The sequence below is a fragment of the Hemiscyllium ocellatum genome, chromosome 1 (assembly GCF_020745735.1).
Source record: "Hemiscyllium ocellatum isolate sHemOce1 chromosome 1, sHemOce1.pat.X.cur, whole genome shotgun sequence".
Taxonomy (NCBI): Eukaryota; Metazoa; Chordata; class Chondrichthyes; order Orectolobiformes; family Hemiscylliidae; genus Hemiscyllium; species Hemiscyllium ocellatum.
In genome coordinates this window covers 9,969,259-9,989,093 of record NC_083401.1, presented here as the reverse complement: position 1 = coordinate 9,989,093, position 19,835 = coordinate 9,969,259, and the positions used below count along the sequence as shown (strand labels likewise).

Sequence of the window (19,835 nt, the reverse complement as noted above, 5' to 3'; positions counted from 1 at the left end):
TCAAACACTCCCAGGACAGGGACAGCACGGGGTTAGATACAGGGTAAAGCTCCCTCTACACTGTCCCCATCAAACACTCCCAGGACAGGGACAGCACGGGGTTAGATACGGAGTAAAGCTCTCTCTACACTGTCCCCATCAAACACTCCCAGGACAGAGACAGCACGGGGTTAGATACAGAGTAAAGCTCCCTCTACACTGTCCCCATCAAACACTCCCAGGACAGGGACAGCACGGGGTTAGATACAGGGTAAAGCTCCCTCTACACTGTCCCTATCAAACACTCCCAGGACAGGGACAGCACGGGGTTAGAGACAGGGTAAAGCTCTCTCTACACTGTCCCCATCAAACATGCCCAGGACAGGGACAGCACGGGGTTAGAGACAGAGTAAAACTTCCTCTACTCTGTCCCCATCAAACACTCCCAGGACAGGGACAGCATGGGGTTAGATACAGAGTAAAGCTTCCACTACTCTGTCCCCATCAAACACTCCCAGGACAGGGACAGCATGGGGTTAGATACAGAGTAAAGCTCCCTCTACACTCTCCCCATCGAACACTCCCAGGACAGGGACAGCATGGGGTTAGATACAGAGTAAAGCTCCCTCTACACCATCCCAGGACAGGGTTAACACAGGGTTAGAGACAGAAGCAGGTACCTGTGTGTCTTTGGTGAGCAGTTTGATGTAGGTCCCTGCGGCTGCAGTGGGGACAGGGAGCTGCTGATTACTAACCCTCCAGCTTGCCCAGTGCCTTGACCTCCCACAGTCTCTGTTCACAACCTGAAGGCGTTGCTGGCACTTGCCTGGCCGTGCCTAGGCCGACAGCTTCTTGTTTCGTGTTTGTTCCGATCTTTGGGTTTACTTCCTTTCTTGCAGTTCCCGAAATACGCGGAGATTGTGAACTTCACCCTGCCGGATCGCAGTGAGCGCAGTGGCCAGGTGTTGGAGGTGGTCGGATCCAAGGCAGTGGTTCAGGTAGTTTCAGCCATTCATCAGGTACCATTGAGTCAGAGTGCCACTGGGGCAGGACCTTGAACAAACTGCTGAGATTCTGACTATTTGCTCGCACACTCTGAGTTGAGTTTCCAACGGCACACCCTGCCATTCTCCAAATCAATTACTGCAGAATCCCTACAGGCCATTCATCCCATCGAATACACACTGAGCCTCCCACTCGTATAGCGCCCGACCCACTCCTCCCCATAATCCAGATTTTCCCATGGGTAACCCAACTAGCCTGCACCTTCCTGGACACTACAGCCAATTTAGCATTGTCAATCCTTCCTAACCTGCACATCTTTGGATTGTGGGGGGAAACTGGAGTACCCAGAGGAAATCTACGCAGAGAATGTACATATTTCACACAGACAGTTGCCCAGGGCTGAAATTGAACCCAGGCCCCTAGTGCTATGAGGCAACAATGCTAACCACTGAGCCACCAACTCATTAACTTCGTTCTTCTCTAGACTTGCCCCAGCACAGCTCCTGCTCAAACGTTCACCCAAACCTTTGTTAGTTTGCGGTCTTGATTCTAACTCAATACTGCCGGCATTCTCACCCTGCACCACTCAGAAAGATCGAAAACTCTATTGCCTCTCTCCTACCTCACGTCACCTGTCCTCCTGTACTGGCATTATGCAACCCCCACTTTCAAAGCCTTCACAATCTGTCTGATCTCCTCCATCTCAACATCATTCCATGGTCCCCATGTTCCTCTCATCCTGACATCTTCAACATCCCCAGTTTAATTGCTCCATACCTCCACCTACCTGAGGCCCAAACCTCTTGACTTTCCTCGTTAAAATTCTCTGCTTTTTCCTCTCTCACTCTCACTCTCTCTCTCTCTCTCACACACACACTCTCTCTCTCTCTCTCTCTCTCTCTCTCTCTCACACACACACACTCTCTCTCTCTCTCTCTCTCTCTCTCTCTCTCCCCCTCTCTCCCCCTCTCTCTGCTGTAAGTGTGGACAGTTTTAGTACAGAAGGGCAAAGTGTGCCAGTGCAGGCTTGGAGGGCCGAAGGGCCTGCTCCTGTGATGTCCCTTTTTTTGGCTCTTTATATCCCCATTTCCTTTAAAACTTTACCCTTTGACCCAAACTTTCAATCACCTGCTCTCAACCCCCTCAGAGCCTAACACTGACTGTTAATTTTCCTGTGAAGGACCTCAGAACATGTAAATGCTCCAAAGGTGGCTACACGAATGCAAGTTGTTGTTGTTGGCTGGGTGAGGGCCTGAGATTTTGTCTTCCCTCGGTCTGTCAGACTGCTGCAGTTGACTGACTTGTTCTGTCCATTTTTCTTGCTTTCACTCTAACTGCAGCTTTGCGGTCCCAGTGTCGAGCAGGCTGCTATGCTCCAGGGAGACAGCGCAGTGATTTATATTTTGTTCTGCAGGTATTTGAAGGAACGTCAGGCATCGACGCCAAACTGACAGCCTGTGAATTCACCGGAGACATCCTGCGTGCCCCAGTGTCGGAGGATATGCTGGGTGAGGGGATTGTTTTGGCTGTGTGTTTGCATGTCCAGCCAATCTCAGGCTAAACCTCAAGCTGTTCCAACAAATAGTCTTTTACTGGCCTAATGTAAGACCATAAGACGGGGGGTGGGGGGGCAGAAATTAGGCCATTCAGCCCATCTGCTTCACCATTCAATCATGACTGATAAGTTCCTCAACCCCATTCTCCTGCTTTCTCCCCATAGGCATGTGAATGATGATGGGATAGTGATGGGATGAGTTTAAAAGCTAAAAACAATGACTGCAGATGCTGCTGGAAACCAGATTCTGGATCAGTGGTGCTGGAAGAGCACAGCAGTTCAGGCAGCATCCAAAGTGCAGCCTTTCCTGAGGAAGGGCTTTTGCTTGAAATGTCGATTTTGCTGCACTTTGGATGCTGCCTGAACTGCTGTGCTCTTCCAGCACCACTGATCCAGAATGGGATGAGTTTAGATTAGTTCACAAGTCGGCGCAACATTGAGGGCCAAAGGGCCTGTTCTGCACTGCATTATTCTATGTTCTATAACCCTTGACTCCCTTGATATTCAAGAACCGACCTATCTCAGCCTTAAATAAACTCAATGACCTGGCCTCCACAGCCTTCTGTGGCAGTGAATTCCACAGATTCACCACTCTCTGGCTGAAGAAGTTTCTCCTTATCTCTGTTCTAAAGGGTCTTCCCTATATTCTAAGGCTGTGCCTTTGGGTTCTAGTCTCCCCAACCAATGGAAACATCTTCCCAACATCCACTCTGTCCAGGCCATTCAGTATTCTGTAAGTTTCAATTAGAAACCACCTGCATCCTTCTAACCTCCATCAAGTGTAGACCCAGAGCCCTCAAACACTCATATGTTAAACCATGAAGACTTACAGTTTCTACCTCACCCGTCTCTGCACACACTGTAACATCCCAGCTCATTCCTTAAAGCCTATCTCTCCAATGGGACATCGGAACAAGAGTAGGCCATTCTTGCGATTGAGTCTGTTCCATCATTCAATGAGACCATAGCTGACCTGTGGCCTAAATCCAAATACCTACCTTGGGCCCGTTTCCCTTTACTCAACAAAAACAAAAATATTTCTCAGATTTAAACTGAATAACTGATCCAGCATCCACCACCCTGTGTGGGAGAGAGCTCCAAAGCTCTCCCACCATTTGTGTGTGGAAGGTGCCGTCTAACATCACATCCAGGATGTGGCCTGGGCTGGAAAGTCTCATGATGAGGAGAGATTGGATAGGCTGGGTTTTTTTTTCCCTGGGGCAGAGGAGGCTGAGCGGGGAATCTGATTGAGAGATATAAAATTACTTAGAGTCGATCATGACAATCTTTTCCCCCCTGGGAGATGTGCCTGAGACCAGAGGGTATGAGTTTAAGGTGGGAGTAAGTGGTTTGGAGGAGATCTGGGGAAGAATGTTTTTTCACTTAGGGGGATGGTAGAAATATGGAGTGTTGTGGTTCTGTTCGCCGAGCTGGAAGTTTTTGTTGCAAACGTTTCGTCCCCTGGCTAGGCGACATCATCAGTGCTCTGGAGCCTCCTGCGAAGCGCTTCTTTGATGTTTCTTCCGGTATTTATAGTGGTCTGTCCTTGCCGCTTCCGGGTGTCAGTTTCAGCTGTCCGCTGTAGTGGTTGGTATATTGGGTCCAGGTCGATGTGTCTGTTGATGGAGTTTGTGGATGAATGCCATGCCTCTAGGAATTCCCTGGCTGTTCTCTGTCTGGCTTGCCCTATGATAGTAGTGTTGTCCCAGTCGAATTCATGTTGCTTGTTGTCTGCGTGTGTGGCTACTAGGGATAGCTGGTCGTGTCGTTTCGTGGCTAGTTGATGTTCATGTATGCGGATTGTTAGCTGTCTTCCTGTTTGTCCTATATAGTGTTTTGTGCAGTCCTTGCATGGTATTTTGTAAACTACATTAGTTTTGCTCATGTTGGGTATCGGGTCCTTTGTTCTAGTGAGTTGTTGTCTGAGTGTGGCTGTTGGTTTGTGTGCCGTTATGAGTCCTAAGGGTCACAGTAGTCTGGCTGTCAGTTCTGAGACGCTCCTGATGTATGGTAGTGTGGCTAGTCCTTTTGGTTGTGGCATGTCCTCGTTCCGTGGTCTATCTCTTAGGCATCTGTTGATAAAGTTGCGCGGGTATCCGTTTTTGGCGAATACCTTGTATAGGTGTTCCTCTTCTTCTTTTTGCAGTTCTGGTGTACTGCAGTGTGTTGTAGCTCTTTTGAATAGTGTCCTGATGCAGCTTCGTTTGTGTATGTTGGGGTGGTTACTTTCATAGTTTAGGACTTGGTCTGTGTGTGTTGTTTTCCTGTGTACCCTTGTGGTGAATTCTCCGTTCGGTGTTCCCTGTACTATCACGTCTAGGAATGGGAGTTGGCTATCCTTTTCCTCTTCTCTCATGAATCGGATTCCTGTGAGTGTGGCGTTGATGATCCGGTGTGTATTTTCTATTTCCGTGTTTTTGATGATTACAAACGTGTCATTGACATATCTGACCCAGAGTTTGGGTTGAATTTGTGGTATGGCTGTTTGTTCTAACCTTTGCATAACTGCCTCTGCTATGAGTCCCGAGATTGGTGATCCCATGGGTGTTCCATTGATTTGTTCGTATATCTGGTTGTTGAATGTAAAGTGTGTAGTGAGGCACAAGTCCTTAAACAGTGAGGCACAAGTCCTCAAACGGTCGTACCCATGATGATAAGAAAAAGACAAACACATAACCTCAACACCAAGAAGAGGGAAGCACTGAAAGCACTAAGAAATGATAAGAACATAATCATACTACCAGCAGATAAAGGCAGAATGACGGTCATCCTAGATAAATCAGATTACATCAAAAAAGCACAACAACTACTCGCAGATACCAGCACCTACCAAATGAAGGAATCTGACCCCACACCACAACTCACCAATAGAATAAATAACACACTAAGGAATCTACAAAAAAAAGGACAGATAACCAAAGCTGACCTACAAAGAATGAAACCTGAAAGCAACAACACCCCCAGATTCTACGGACTACCCAAAGTACACAAACCAGACATCCCACTCAGACCCATAGTATCACTACCAGGGACACCATCATACAAACTGGCCAAAGAACTACAACAGAAACTGAAACACCTGGTCAGCGGATCCAAACACTCCATACAATCAACACAGGAATTCTTGGACGCCATCAGGAATACACACATAGACAAAGAAGAAACCATGATCTCATTCGACGTGACGGCACTGTTCACCTCAATTGACAAAACCCTAGCCAGAGAAACAATAGCCAACCTACTGGACATACAGAACAGAAAACAGGAGGCAGAACCTATCAAAAAGACGGCATACTTAAACTACTGGACTTGTGCCTCACTACACACTTTACATTCAACAATCAGATATACGAACAAATCAACGGAACACCCATGGGATCACCAATCTCGGGACTCATACCAGAGGCAGTTATGCAAAGGTTAGAACAAACAGCCATACCACAAATTCAACCCAAACTCTGGGTCAGATATGTCAATGACACGTTTGTAATCATCAAAAACACGGAAATAGAAAAAACACACCGGATCATCAACGCCACACTCACAGGAATCTGATTCACGAGAGAAGAAGAAAAGGATAGCCAACTCCCATTCCTAGACGTGATAGTACAGAGAACACCGAACGGAGAATTCACCACAAGGGTACACAGGAAAACAACACACACAGATCAAGTCCTAAACTATGAAAGTAACCACCCCAACACACACAAACGAAGCTGCATCAGGACACTATTCAAAAGAGCCACAACACACTGCAGTACACCAGAACTGCAAAAAGAAGAAGAGGAACACCTGTACAAGGTATTCGCCAAAAACGGATACCCACGCAACTTCATCAACAGATGCCTAAGAGATAGACCACGGAACGAGGACATGCCACAACCAAAAGGACTAGCCACACTACCATACGTCAGGAGCGTTTCAGATCTGACAGCCAGACTACTGCGACCCTTAGGACTCATAACGGCACACAAACCAACAGCCACGCTCAGACAACAACTCACTAGAACAAAGGACCCAATACCCAACATGAGCAAAACTAATGTAGTTTACAAAATACCATGCAAGGACTGCACAAAACACTATATAGGACAAACAGGAAGACAGCTAACAATCCGCATACATGAACATCAACTAGCCATGAAACGACACGACCAGCTATCCCTAGTAGCCACACACGCAGACAACAAGCAACATGAATTCGACTGGGAAAACACTACTATCATAGGGCAAGCCAGACAGAGAACAGCCAGGGAATTCCTAGAGGCATGGCATTCATCCACAAACTCCTTCAACAAACACATCAACCTGGACCCAATATACCAACCACTACAGCGGACAGCTGAAACTGACACCCGGAAGCGGCAAGGACAGACCACTATAAATACCGGAAGAACCATCAAAGAAGCGCTTCGCAGGAGGCTCCAGAGCACTGATGATGTCACCTAGCCAGGGGACGAAACGTTTGCAACAAAAACTTCCAGCTCGGCGAACAGAACCACAACAACGTGCACCCGAGCTACAAATCTTCGCACAAACCTTGACTATGGAGTGTGTTGCCTGAGAGGATGATGGGAGGTTGAAAATGGCAGGGCGTAGTAGGCAATGGACCAAGCGCAGGGAGATGGGATTAGTGTAGTGTGGCACTGGGGAAGCACAGCAGGTTAGGCAGCATCCGAGGAGCAGGGGAATCAACATTTCAGGCAAAAGCCCTTCATCAGGAATGGAGTTGGTGTAGTTAGTGTAATTGGTGTTAGTTGGCAAAGACATGGTGGACAGGGTGAGTGAGGGACGATGTGGAAGGCGATAGAGAGAGTGGAAGAACATGACCCTCAATGGGAGGTGGGTATAGGAGCAGTGATACAGTGAGTATGAGGTAGCGGAGGGAGGGTGTTAGCACTCATGCTGGGGGGAAATGGACATTGACTTTCTTCTTACAGAACTGGGTATGACCCCAGAAACCGGGACTGCACTGGCCCCGGGAGGGGGCTAATATCACACCAGGCTTGAGCCTTGCACTGAGACCGAGACTGGCCGGGGTACCAGGGATGCCGGTGAATTCTGGGATATCCGCTTGGGAGATTGCTATCAGAAGTGAGGAGTGGGTGGGTAGGTAATGAGGCCAATTTGGAAAGATAGAGCAAGAGAATAAGAGTCTCACATTGAGGACTCCTTCCAAAAATACTCAGCTCACTCAGAGTTGGCCAAAACAAGGGGAGATTCAGTCCAGTTGGATTAATTCCTTATAGTGTGGAAACAGGCCCTTCGGCCCAACAAGTCCACACCAAATCTCCAAAGAATAACCCACCCAGATCCATTTCCCTCTGACTAATGCACCTAACACTATTGACTATTTTGCACAGCCAACTCACCTGACCTGTGCATCTTTGGACCATGGGAGGAAACCCACGCAGACACGGGGAGAATGTGCAAACTCCACACCGACAGTCACCTGAGGCTGGAATCAAACCCAGGCCCCAGGCGCTGGGAGGCAGCAGTGCTAACCACTGAGCCACCGCACCAGCCCAAAAGTATCATGATCCTTCACCTCTTGTTGTCGTGTCTTTGAGAGCCTTGTTCTTGTTGCTATCCCTAGGTCGGGTGTTTAATGGATCGGGAAAGCCGATCGATAAGGGACCTGCTGTAGTGGCAGAGGACTTCCTCGATATAAATGGTGAGTATCAACATTCTACACTCCGTAACACCACAAGGTTAAAGCTGCCGCCTGACTGTACAGACAGAGAGAGCCGATTGGAAACAAAAACAGCAACTATTGGCAGAAACTCAGCAGGTCTGGTCGTCTCTGTGGAGGGAAAGCAGAGTTAACGTTTCAGGTCCAGTCCATACAGATGATTGAAGATGTTTTAACCTGAGGCTCAGGCAATGGGAAAACATCAGGAAGATGTGATCGTCATGATAATAAGTTCAGCCGGAGTGGGGATTGAAGCCATGCTGTTCTGATTTGAATGATAAGCACTGACCAAGGTTGGTAGAGTGGGTGCTAATCCTCTGGCAGGTATTGAAGTGGTCTCAGAAACAAATAGCAGAGCAGCTGGAGAGAGGAAGGGTGAACAATGGTGAGAAATCCCCTCCCATTCTGCCTTTGAGCAGAGAAAAGGTGACTGAGACGGGACAGGGCCTGGTTCTGTAAAGGGGAGTGAGAAATGGGAACGATAGCAGGTTAGACGATCTCTCAGTTCTTCATTCGAGAAAGATCACATCTGTAATAGAGTCATACAGCACGGAACAGACCCCTCAGTCCAACCAGTCCATGTCGACTATATCCCCAAACTAAACTAGTCCCACCTGCCTGCTCCTGCCCCATATCCCTCCAAACCTTTCCTGCTCATGTACTTCTCCAAATGTCTTTTAAATGCTGTAACTGAACCCACACCCACCACTTCCTCAGGAAGTTCATTCCACACACAGTCATTTACACATTCTGTGTAAAAAAATTGCCCCTCATGTCTTTTTTAAATCCCTCTCCTCTCCCAATAACAATGAATCACCGAGTCTTGAAATCCCCCATCCCAAGGAACAGGCAACTACCACTAACCCTGCTTATACCCCTCATGATTTTATAAACTTCTATCAGGTCGCCTCTCATCCTCCTACACCCCAGTGTAGAAGGTCCCAGCCTATCCAGCCTTGCTTTATAACTCAAACCTTCCATACCCAGCAACATCCTGGTAAACCTCTTCTATAACTGGGTGACCAGAACGGGACATGGTATTCCAGAATAGGCCTCACTAATGTCCCTATACAACCTCAACATAACGTCCCAACTCTTACACTCAATGGACTGAGCAATGAAGGCAAGCGAGTTAAATCCCTTTTAACCACCCTATCTATATGTGACACAGACTTCAAAGAATTCTTCAAGGACCGCAGATTCCCCACAGACGTGATCGACGATGCCCTCCACCGCATCTCCTCCACTTCCCGCTCCTCCGCCCTTGAGCCCCGCCCCTCCAACCGCCACCAAGACAGAACCCCACTGGTTCTCACCTACCACCCCACCAACCTCCGTATACAGCGTATCATCTGCCGTCATTTCCGCCAACTCCAAACGGACCCCACCACCAGGGATATATTTCCCTCCCCTCCCCTATCAGCGTTCCGCAAAGACCTCTCCCTTCGTGACTCCCTCGTCAGGTCCACACCCCCCACCAACCCAACCTCCACTCCTGGCACCTTCCCCTGCAACCACAGGAAATGTAAAGCTTGTGCCCACACCTCCTCCCTTACTTCTCTCCAAGGCCCCAAGGGATCCTTCCATATCCGCCACAAGTTCACCTGTACCTCCACACACATCATCTATTGCATCCGCTGCACCCGATGTGGCCTCCTCTATATTGGGGAGACGGGCCGCCTACTTGCGGAACGCTTCAGGGAACACCTCTGGGACACCCGGACCAACCAACCCAACCACCCCGTGGCTCAACACTTTAACTCCCCCTCCCACTTCACTGAGGACATGCAGGTCCTTGGACTCCTCCATCGCCAGACCATAACAACACGACGGTTGGAGGAAGAGCGCCTCATCTTCCGCCTGGGAACCCTCCAACCACAAGGGATGAACTCAGATTTCTCCAGTTTCCTCATTTCCCCTCCCCCCACCTTGTCTCAGTCGATTCCCTTGAACTCAGCACCGCCCTCCTAACCTGCAATCTTCTTCCTGACCTCTCCGCCCCCACCCCATTCCGGCCTATCATCCTCACTTTGACCTCCTTCCACCTATAACATCTCCATCGCCCCTCCCCCAAGTCCCTCCTCCCTACCTTTTATCTTAGCTTGCCTGGCACCCTCCCCTCATTCCTGATGAAGGGCTCCGGCCCAAAACGTCAAATTTCCTGTTCCTTGGATGCTGCCTGACCTGCTGTGCTTTAACCAGCAACACATTTTCAGCTCTGATCTCCAGCATCTGCAGACCTCATTTTTTATTCAAAGAATTATGTACCTGCACCCTTATGTCTCTATGTTCTACAACACTACCCAAGGCCCATCCATTCATGGTACAAGCCCTACCCTTGTTTGTTGTACCAAAATGCAATACCTCACATTTATCCAGATTGAATTCCATCTGCCATTTCTCATTGACCCATTTCACCAAGATTCTTTTGTAATCTTATAAAATCTTCTTCACTATCTACTATGCCACCGTTGGCAAACTTACTAACAGTGCATTCTATATTCTCATTCAAATCATTTATATAAATGACAAACTAAAGAACATTTTAGATCTATTCCACAATTATACCCTACAAGAGGGGAGAGTGAATCCTGTCTTTAAACTGTTCCAAAGAAGGGTCACACTGGACTTGAAACATTGACTCTGTTTCTCTCTCTAGACAGAGGCTACCAGACCTTAGAAGAATCCCAACAGTGTGGAAACAGGCCCTTCGGCCTACACGATCTCCGAAGAGTAACCCACCCAGACCCACTCCCCTACATTCACCCCTGACTGATGCACCTAACTTATACATCCCTGAACATAGTGGGCAATTTAGCATGGCCAATCCACCTGACCCGCAGGTAGGAGGAAACTGGAGCACCCAGAGGAAACCCACACAGACACGGGGAGAATGTGCAAACTCCACACAGACAGTCACCCAAGACTGGAATTGAACCTGGGTCCCTGACGCTGTGAGGTAGCAGTGAGTTTCTCCAGCAATTTCTGTCTTTGTTTTACAAATTCTCTTATGGGCATTGCTAGCTAGGCCAGTGTTTGCTTCCTGTCTCTAACTGGCCTTGAGCTGGATGCCTTTCAGATTGAGCACCGTTACTATGGGCCAGGAGTCACAACGATTAGAGAGAAACAACTACAGATTCACTTTGCATTCTTCATGTCTCGCCCCTTCCCCGAGTTTGTTTGTCATTTTGTGATTCCCAGGCCAACCGATAAACCCACAGTCTCGGATTTACCCTGAAGAAATGATTCAGACTGGGATATCGCCGATTGATGTGATGAACAGTATCGCCCGAGGTCAGAAGATTCCCATTTTCTCAGCAGCCGGACTCCCGCACAATGAGGTAACGCTTGCTGCGTTTTTATTAACAGGTACACAGGATTCAGGAGCATGCAGGTGATGACAGGCGTGTGCAAGACACTTGAAGTCATAGAGATGTACAGCACGGAAACAGACTCTTTGGTCCAATTTGTCCATGCCAGCCAGCTATCCTAACCCACCTGCCAGCACTGGCTCATATCCCCCCAAACCCTTCCTATTCATCTACCCATTCAGATGCCTTTTAAATGTTGTAATTGTACCAGCCTCCACCACCTCCTCTGCCAGCTCATTCCATACACGTACCACCCTCTGCGTGAAAATGTTGCCCCTGAGGTCTCTTTTATATCTTTCCCCCTCTCACCCTAACTTGTTAGAACTCAGCTGGATTATTGTGTACAGTCGCGAGCATCACATTACAAGACAGAGGCGTACACATTGGGCAGAGAGAGTGCAGAAGCGGATTACAAGAATGGTTCCAGGGATGAGCATAGATTGAGGAAGTTGGGACAGTCCTCCCTGGAGAGGAGTAGGCTGAGAGGTAGATCCGGTGGAGGTTTTCAGAATCCCGAGTGGGCTGGACAGAGTAGACGGGGAGAAGCTGTTAGAGTTTGGAAGTGCCATTAGCCACCGCGGTCAACACCTCCAGCCGGCCCACACAACGAACATGTCCTCCACTCATGCAGATCTGAGAGCGTTAGCGCATTCAGAAAGGTTAGGCTGCAGGCCGAGGGAGGGAGTCATGGAGGGAATGGGGGAGAGAGAAAGAGAGTGAGAGAGGGAGTGAAGGAGGGAGGGAGAGAGGGAACGCAGGAGCAAGGCAAGGAGAGAAGGGAGTGAGGAAGGGAGGGAGGGTGAGGGAGGGAGGAATCGAGGTAGAGAGTGAGGGTGGAAGGAAGGAAGGGAATGAGAGAAATAGGGAGTGAGGTAGGGGGCAAGGCTGGGAGGAAGTGAGGGAGAGAGCGAGGGAGGGAGCGAGGGAGGGTGTGAGGGAGTGAGGGAGGGTGTGAGGGAGTGAGGGAGGGTGTGAGGGAATGAGGGAGGCTGTGAGGGAGTGAGGGAGGCTGTGTCACCAGCAGAGTATCTGAACGGCAGAGTCAGTGTTGAGGATAATACACATACTCAATGTGCGGCACAGCCCTCAGCTCAGCAACAGGATGGGGACAGACCCTGGGGGGATCATAGGGAGGGGTGGGAGGAGAGAATCAGATTGGAACCAGAGTTGGGAGCTTCGTTATCGCGTGCAGCAGAGACTGACCAGGCCGGGATCTGAATGAAAAGGCTGAAGAGGAAGTCCTCAAGGCTATGGGCCTAGTCCAGGGAAGTGGGAGTAATGGAGGCATTATAAGTGGCAGCACAGCCTGAATAGGCCTCAGGCTCTCTGTTGTACTGTACGATTCCTGACAGCAGCCTTTATAATTGTGAAAGGGTTTGATTTTCAAGGGGGCTGGATGTGGAGAAGGTGTTTCCACCTGGAGCTGTCAATATTAGCGTCACCATGACGACCGCCGGAGTGTTGAGGCGAAAGGCCTTCAGTCAGAGAGTGGGCAGAATATGGGCCTGACCACCACAGGAATGGGTTAATGTGAATCAGAACAATAACTGGACAAAGACACAAGGGAGAGCAAGGAATACCAGGAGATGTTGAGGGAATGAGCTGGAATAAGAATCCCATGTGAGAGACAAACCTCAGTCAGGAACCAATAGGCAGAGAGGACTGTTTCTCTCACTCTGAACAGAGAGAGTGACGTAGGAGCACTTTGCTGAGATTTACCTCCTCTTCTAGAAATTTCCAGAGGCTAATCAACTGAATGTAAAATTGGCTCAAAAATAGGAGACAGTGGAATGTTGCTTTTCAGACTGGAGGCCTGTGACCAGTGGTGTGCCATAACAATCAGTGCTGGGTCCACTTTTGTTTGTCATTTATATAAATGTTTTGGATGTAAATGTAGGAGGTATAGTTAGTAAGTTTGCAGGTAACATCAAAATAGGTGGCTTAATATACAGTGAAGAAGATTATTTCAGAGTACAAAGGGATCTTGATCAGATGGGCCAATGGGTTGAAGACTGGCAGATGGACTTTAGTCTAGATAAATGTGAGGTGTTGCATTTTAGACGTATCAGTTAGTGGTCGGGCCCTAGGGAGTGTTGCTGAACAAAGACACCTGAGGAAGCAGGTGCGTAGTTCCTTGAAGGTGGAGTCACAGGTAGAAGGGTAGTGAGGAAGATGTTTGGTATGATTGCTTTCATTGGTCAGAACATTGAGTGTAGGAGTTGGGAGGTCATGTTGCAGCTGTACTATTGGAATACTGTGTTCAGTTCTGGTCTCCCTGCTATAGGAAAGATGCTGTTAAACTTGAAAGGGTTCAGAAAAGTTTACAAGGATGTTGCCGGGTTTGGAGAATTAGAGCTATGGGGAGAAGCTGAAAAGGCTGGGACTGTTTTCCCTGGAGCATCAAAGGCTGAAGGGTGATTTTATTGAGGTTTATAAAATCATGAGGGGCATTGATAGGATAAATAGACAAGGTCTTTTCCCTGGGGTGGGGTGGGTAGTCCAAAATAGAGGGCAAAGGCTTAGGGTGAGAGGAGAAAGATATAAAAGGAACCTATGGGGTAACCTTTTCACACAGAGGGTGGTGCGTGTGTAGAATGAGCTGCGAAAGGAAGTAGTGGAGGCCGTTACAATTACAACATTTAAAAGTCATATGGATAGGAAGGATTTAGAGGGAAATGGGCAAAGTGCTGACCAATGAGATTAGCTCAGATTGGGATATCCGGTCAGCATGGATGGGTTGGGCTGAAAAGCCTGTTTCCGTGTTGTATGACTTTGTGACTCCATGACTCTAAGACAATAGAGCACTTAGGGTATGAAATGTTTTGTCAGGAAATGAGATGGAGGCAGGGTCAATTGAGGCATTCAAGAGGTTGGTCATGAGTGTAGTAATGGCATGTGGGCATATGAGTAAAATGGTGAGAGATTGGGACTAGAGTATCACACTAGTGCAGACATGATGTGCTGAATGAACTCATTCTGTGGCACAACAGTTCTGTGATTCTCCCAGGGGCTGTCCCACAATAAAACAGAGGCCCAGAATCACACTGCATAGACAGGGGTTCAAATCCCACCAGCGCATTCAAGCAATTCCAATTCAGGTAAGAAATGTTGGGAAGGAGATTTTAGGCTCATTATTAATAAGCATCCAACTACAGCCTGTCGTAAACGACCTATCTGCTTCTCTGAAGGCCTTCCTCAGTCTAGCCCATTTGTAACACTGGGAACAGCTAAAAATAGATGCTCAGAGCAGAAGTAGGCCATTCGGCCCATCGATCCTGCTCTGCCATTCCATATGATCATGGCTGATCCTTTATCTCAGCACCATATTCTCCCTTTCTCTCCTTACTCCCTGATGCCTTTAATATCTAAGGGATTATCAATTTCTTTGTAAAATATATTTTGACGCATGTTTATTGGGAGTGTTAATCCAGAGTCTCAGGTGACGTTCTGGAGACCAGGGTTTGAATCTGACCATGATAGGTGGTAGAATTTGAATTCAATCAAAAAGAAATCTCGAATTAAGGGTCGAATGATGACCCTGAATCCGTTGCTGATTGTCGGAAAACCGATCTGGTTCACTGCCTGTCCTTTAGGAAGGAAACGGCCATCCTTACCTGGTCAGGCCTGCATGTGACTCCAGACCCACAGCAATGAGGTTCCCTCTGGGTAATTAGGGATGGGCAATAAATGCCAGCAATGCCCTCATCCCATGAACAAATTTTTAAAAATTAGTGGCATAAATAATCAAACATTGAACAACAGAAGACAATTTCTTTGAAGGGGTCATTGCTGTGGAAGTGGAGACCAGACCAGGTAATGATGGCAGATTCCTTCTCTAAGACATTAACGAACCAGATGGATTTTTTCCTTGACAATTGTTTCATTGCTGTTAGCATCTGAGTTTCAGGTTTTTGTTGAATTCAATTTCCACCAATGATTTGAACCAAGGTCTCCAGAACATTAGGAGAAAGTGGGGATTGCAGATGCTGTTGATCAGAGTGGAGAGAGTGGTGCTGGAAAAGCACAGCAGGTCAGGCAGCATCCGAGGAGCAGGAGAATCGACGTTTCGGGCATAAGCTCTTCATCAGGAATGTTGATCTTCTCCAGAACATTACCTGAGTCTCCAGATTAATCGTCTAATGGATCAACAGATTGCCCTCCTATTGGTTGGTCCTTTTATTTATTGAAGTTTGGAAGTGAGAGAGGTGGTCTTACTGAAGCATGTAAGATCCTGGAGGGATGGGGGGCAGAGTAAACCCTGAGAAAATGCATGGAATTCTCATCCAATTCAGAACTTGGAGCACAGTTTAAAAATGAGGGCCTCCCCTTTGAGATGGATTTGAGAAGGAATACCTTCTCTGGATGAGCAACGGAATATATTTAAGGCTGTGTTGGATAGATTTGTGATTGGCATGGGAGTCCAGGAGAACTGAAGGCAAGAAAATGAAATTAAATTGACAGTCAAATCAGCTATGAATTTATTGATTTTTGATTTGATTTGATTTATTATTGTCATTTGTACCTGGTTACAGTGAAAAGTTTTGTTTTGTGTGCAGTACAGGTAGATCATACCATACAAAGTGTATTAGGGTGGTAGAAAAGAGCGAATAATGCAATGTTATGGATAGAGAAGATGTACAAAGAGTGAGATCAACATTAAAATTTAAAATTTGAGAGTTTCTTTCAGAATTTTAATAGCAGCTGTTCTTGAATCTGTTAGTTTGTGTGATTAAGCTTCAGTATCATCTGTCTGACAGAAGAGTTGGAAGAGAGTATAACCAGGGGGTAGGAAGGGTCTTTAATGATGTAGAGCTGGTTAACCCTCTTAATGGATTGCTTCTGCCTTGATTTCCTGTGAGCTTTCAGATAATTAGACCAGGCTTGTGGATTCTGAATGTAATCACACCGTTACTACATCCCAATATTATACATCGTGGCAACTGGGTGTGCGTGCTCTGGCAGTGATGAAGAGCAGATGACACTAGAATCATAGAATCATGCAGGTCAGAAGGAGGCCATTCGGTCCATCATATCTGTCCCAGCTCCTGCCCTTATTTAGGAAAGGTAAGAACACATATTGGTATAACTCAGATGGGAAGAGTGTGCTGACTCTATCTCTCTCTCTCTCGTCTCAACACGAAGTTAAATGTTCTACCCAGTTCCTAATGTGACCAATTGTATATTTAAGCCTATACCTAATAGGAACAAGAACAGGCCTTTTGGCCCCTTGATCCTGCCCCACGATTCAATAGGATGATGGCTTATCCAACACTCCTAATGTCCACATTCCTGCCCTAAAACCCTTGATTGTTTACTGATGAAGAATCTATCTAGCCTAAACATAGGTAAGGATTCTGCCCCCCCACAGCTCTCTCTGTGACAAGGAGTTCCAAAGACTCACAACCCTCCGAGAGAAGAAATTCTGCCGCATCTCAGTCTTAAATTGACGCCCGTTTATTTTTATTTTTAATAAAATGATCTATCTTTAATAAATGCACAAAAGCACACCTATTCCTGATTAACATATGCAGGTTGTAAAATGAAATATAGACATTTGTCCCTCTAAATAATGCATGCATACCAAGAAAAGTGAAAGCACACATGATTTCTATCTCAAACATTAGCTTTGGGAAGAAAGTGCTTTTAGCCAATAGTTCTTAAAGAGAAAAACATGAATACGTTGTGGGTTACTCTGATACCAATGATCAAGTATTCTGCCACACATAAACAGCTCACTAAATCTGAGTGAGTGCTGTACTGTCAGAAAGTCAGTACTCAGGGTGAACTGCACTCTCAGAGGGTCAATATTAAGGGAGTGCTATACTGTCAGAGGGTCAGAACTGAGAGAGTACCTCAATTCTGGAGAGTCAGTCTGGGTGGATTACTCTTCAAAGGGTCGGTGTGGACTTTTTTGGGCCTCATGGCCTACTTCCACACTGGGATTCTATGAATACTGAGGCAGTGTCTCATTCTAACAGGGTCAGAATTGAGAGGGTGCTGAACAATTATTAGGTTAGCACAAGAGGACTGCCTCATTGGCATATTCGGGACACTACCCATGCCCTCCATCTCCTCCAAGATTCCGTTTCCCCGGCCCCCAGCGCCTCATCTTCACCATAGACATCCAGTGAATATACACCTCCATCTGCCATGACCAGGGCCTCCAAGCCCTCGGTTTTTTCCTCTCCAGACGTCCCCAACAGTACCCTTCCACCGACACTCTCATTTGTTTGGCCGAACTGGTCCTCACCCTTAACAATTTCTCCTTCGAATCCTCCCACTTCCTCCAGACAAAAGGGGTAGCCATGGGCACATGTATTGGCCCCGGCTATGCCTGTCTCTTTGTTGGCTACATGGAACAATCCATTTTCCGCTGTTACACCGGGACCGCTCCCCACCTCTTCCTCCGCTACATTGATGACTGCATCGGTGCCACCTCGTGCTCCCGCGAGGAGGTTGAACGGTTCATCAACTTCACCAACACATTCCACCCTGACCTTAAAGTTACCTGGACCATCTCTGACACCTCCCTCCCCTTCCTGGACTTCTCCATCTCCATTCCATCAATGATGACTGACTCAACACTGGCATTTTTTACAAACCCACCAACCCCCACAGCTACCTGGATTACACCTCCTCCCACCCAACCTCCTGCAAAAATGCTATCCCTTATTGCTCTTGCTTCTGGCTCCATCGCATCTGCTCCTGGGAGGACCAGTTCCACCATAGAACACACCAGATGGCCTCCTTCTTTAAAGACCAAAATTTCCCCTTCCATGTGGTTAAAGATGCCTTCCAGCACCTCCGCCCTTGAACTCCATCCCTCCAACCGCAACAAGTACAGAACACCACCACCCCCCCACCCCCAGTCCTCACCTTCCACCCCACCAACCTCTGCATACATTGCATCATCCTCCACCATTTCTGCCACCTACAAACGGACCCCACCACCAGGGGTATATTTCCCTCCCTGCCCCTATCCGCTTTCTGTAATGACTGCTCCCTCCATTACTGGTCAGGTCCACACCCCCACCAGCCCACCCTCCCATCCCAGCACCTTCCCCTGCCACCGCAAGAATTGTAAAACCTGTGCCCACACCTCCTCCCTCATCTCCATCGAAGGCCCCAAAGGAGCCTTCCACATCCATCAAAGTTTCACCTGCACATCCACCAATGTCATTTATTGTATCCGTTGCTCCCGATGTGGTCTCCTCTACATTGGGCAGACAAAAAAACTACTCGCAGAGCGTTTTAGGGAACATCTCCGGGAAACCCGCACCAATCAACCACACCGCCCCGTGGCCCAACATTTCAACTCCCCCTCCCACTCTGCTGAGGACATGGAGGTCTTGGGCCTCAGTTCAGAGGCAGTGCCTCATTGTCAGAGGTCACTCCATCAATCTGACCCTCCGACAGAGCTGCAAATACCTCAGTACTGCCTTTCTAATTCTTTAACACCATTTCAAGTCTGACCCTCTGACAACGAGGCACTTCCTCAGTTCTAACCCTCTGGCAATAATACCTTCCCAGAGTTGAGACCCTCTGACAGCAAGGTACTGCCTCAGGACTGACCCTGTGGCAAAGGTGCAGTGCCTCATATCTGACACTCTAACAATGAAGCATTGCTTCGGTATTGACCATCTGACAATGAGGCCCTCCCTCAGAACTGACCCTCTGACAATGAGGCAGTCCTCCAGTACTGACCTTGACAGAGCTACAATACCCTAGTACTGCCCATCTAGTTGTGAGGCACACCCTCAATTCAATATGAGGGTGTGCCTCACAATATGCAAAATTCTGTGTCTTATAGCCCTGCTTCACAACCACCTGAAGAAGAAGCAATGCTCTGAAAGCTAGTGCCTCCAAATAAACCTGTTGAACTATTAGATCAGATTCCCTGCAGTGTGGAAACAGGCCCTTCAGCCCAACAAGTCCACACCGACCCTCCAAACAGTAACCCACCCAGACCCATTTCCCCCTGACTAATGCACGGAGCACAATGGACAGTTTAGCATGGCTGATTCACTTGATTTGCACATCTTTGGACTATGGGAGGAAACCCACGCAGACACGGGGAGAATGTGCAAACTCCACACAGACAGTCGCCCGAGGCTGGAATCGAACCCGGGACTGTGAGGTAGCAGTGCTAACCACTGAGCCACCATGCGACCTCTCACCTGGTGATGTGTGATTTTTAACTTTGTCGCTTTAGTGAGGTACTCCATTAGGACTG

General features: G+C 47.8%; 1 protein-coding gene across 2 annotated transcripts in view; it reads left to right on the top strand.

Moving 5' to 3' along the window:
- Window positions 1–19,835, top strand: part of LOC132822324 (V-type proton ATPase subunit B-like) — a 97,213-nt gene that overhangs the window by 30,256 nt on the left and 47,122 nt on the right. For both annotated transcript variants that reach the window (XM_060835694.1, XM_060835601.1), the window contains exons 3-6: window positions 879–977; window positions 2,399–2,492; window positions 8,136–8,213; window positions 11,433–11,572. In XM_060835694.1, coding sequence (XP_060691677.1) covers window positions 879–977; window positions 2,399–2,492; window positions 8,136–8,213; window positions 11,433–11,572 — 411 coding nt within the window. The remainder of the gene's footprint in view (window positions 1–878; window positions 978–2,398; window positions 2,493–8,135; window positions 8,214–11,432; window positions 11,573–19,835) is intronic.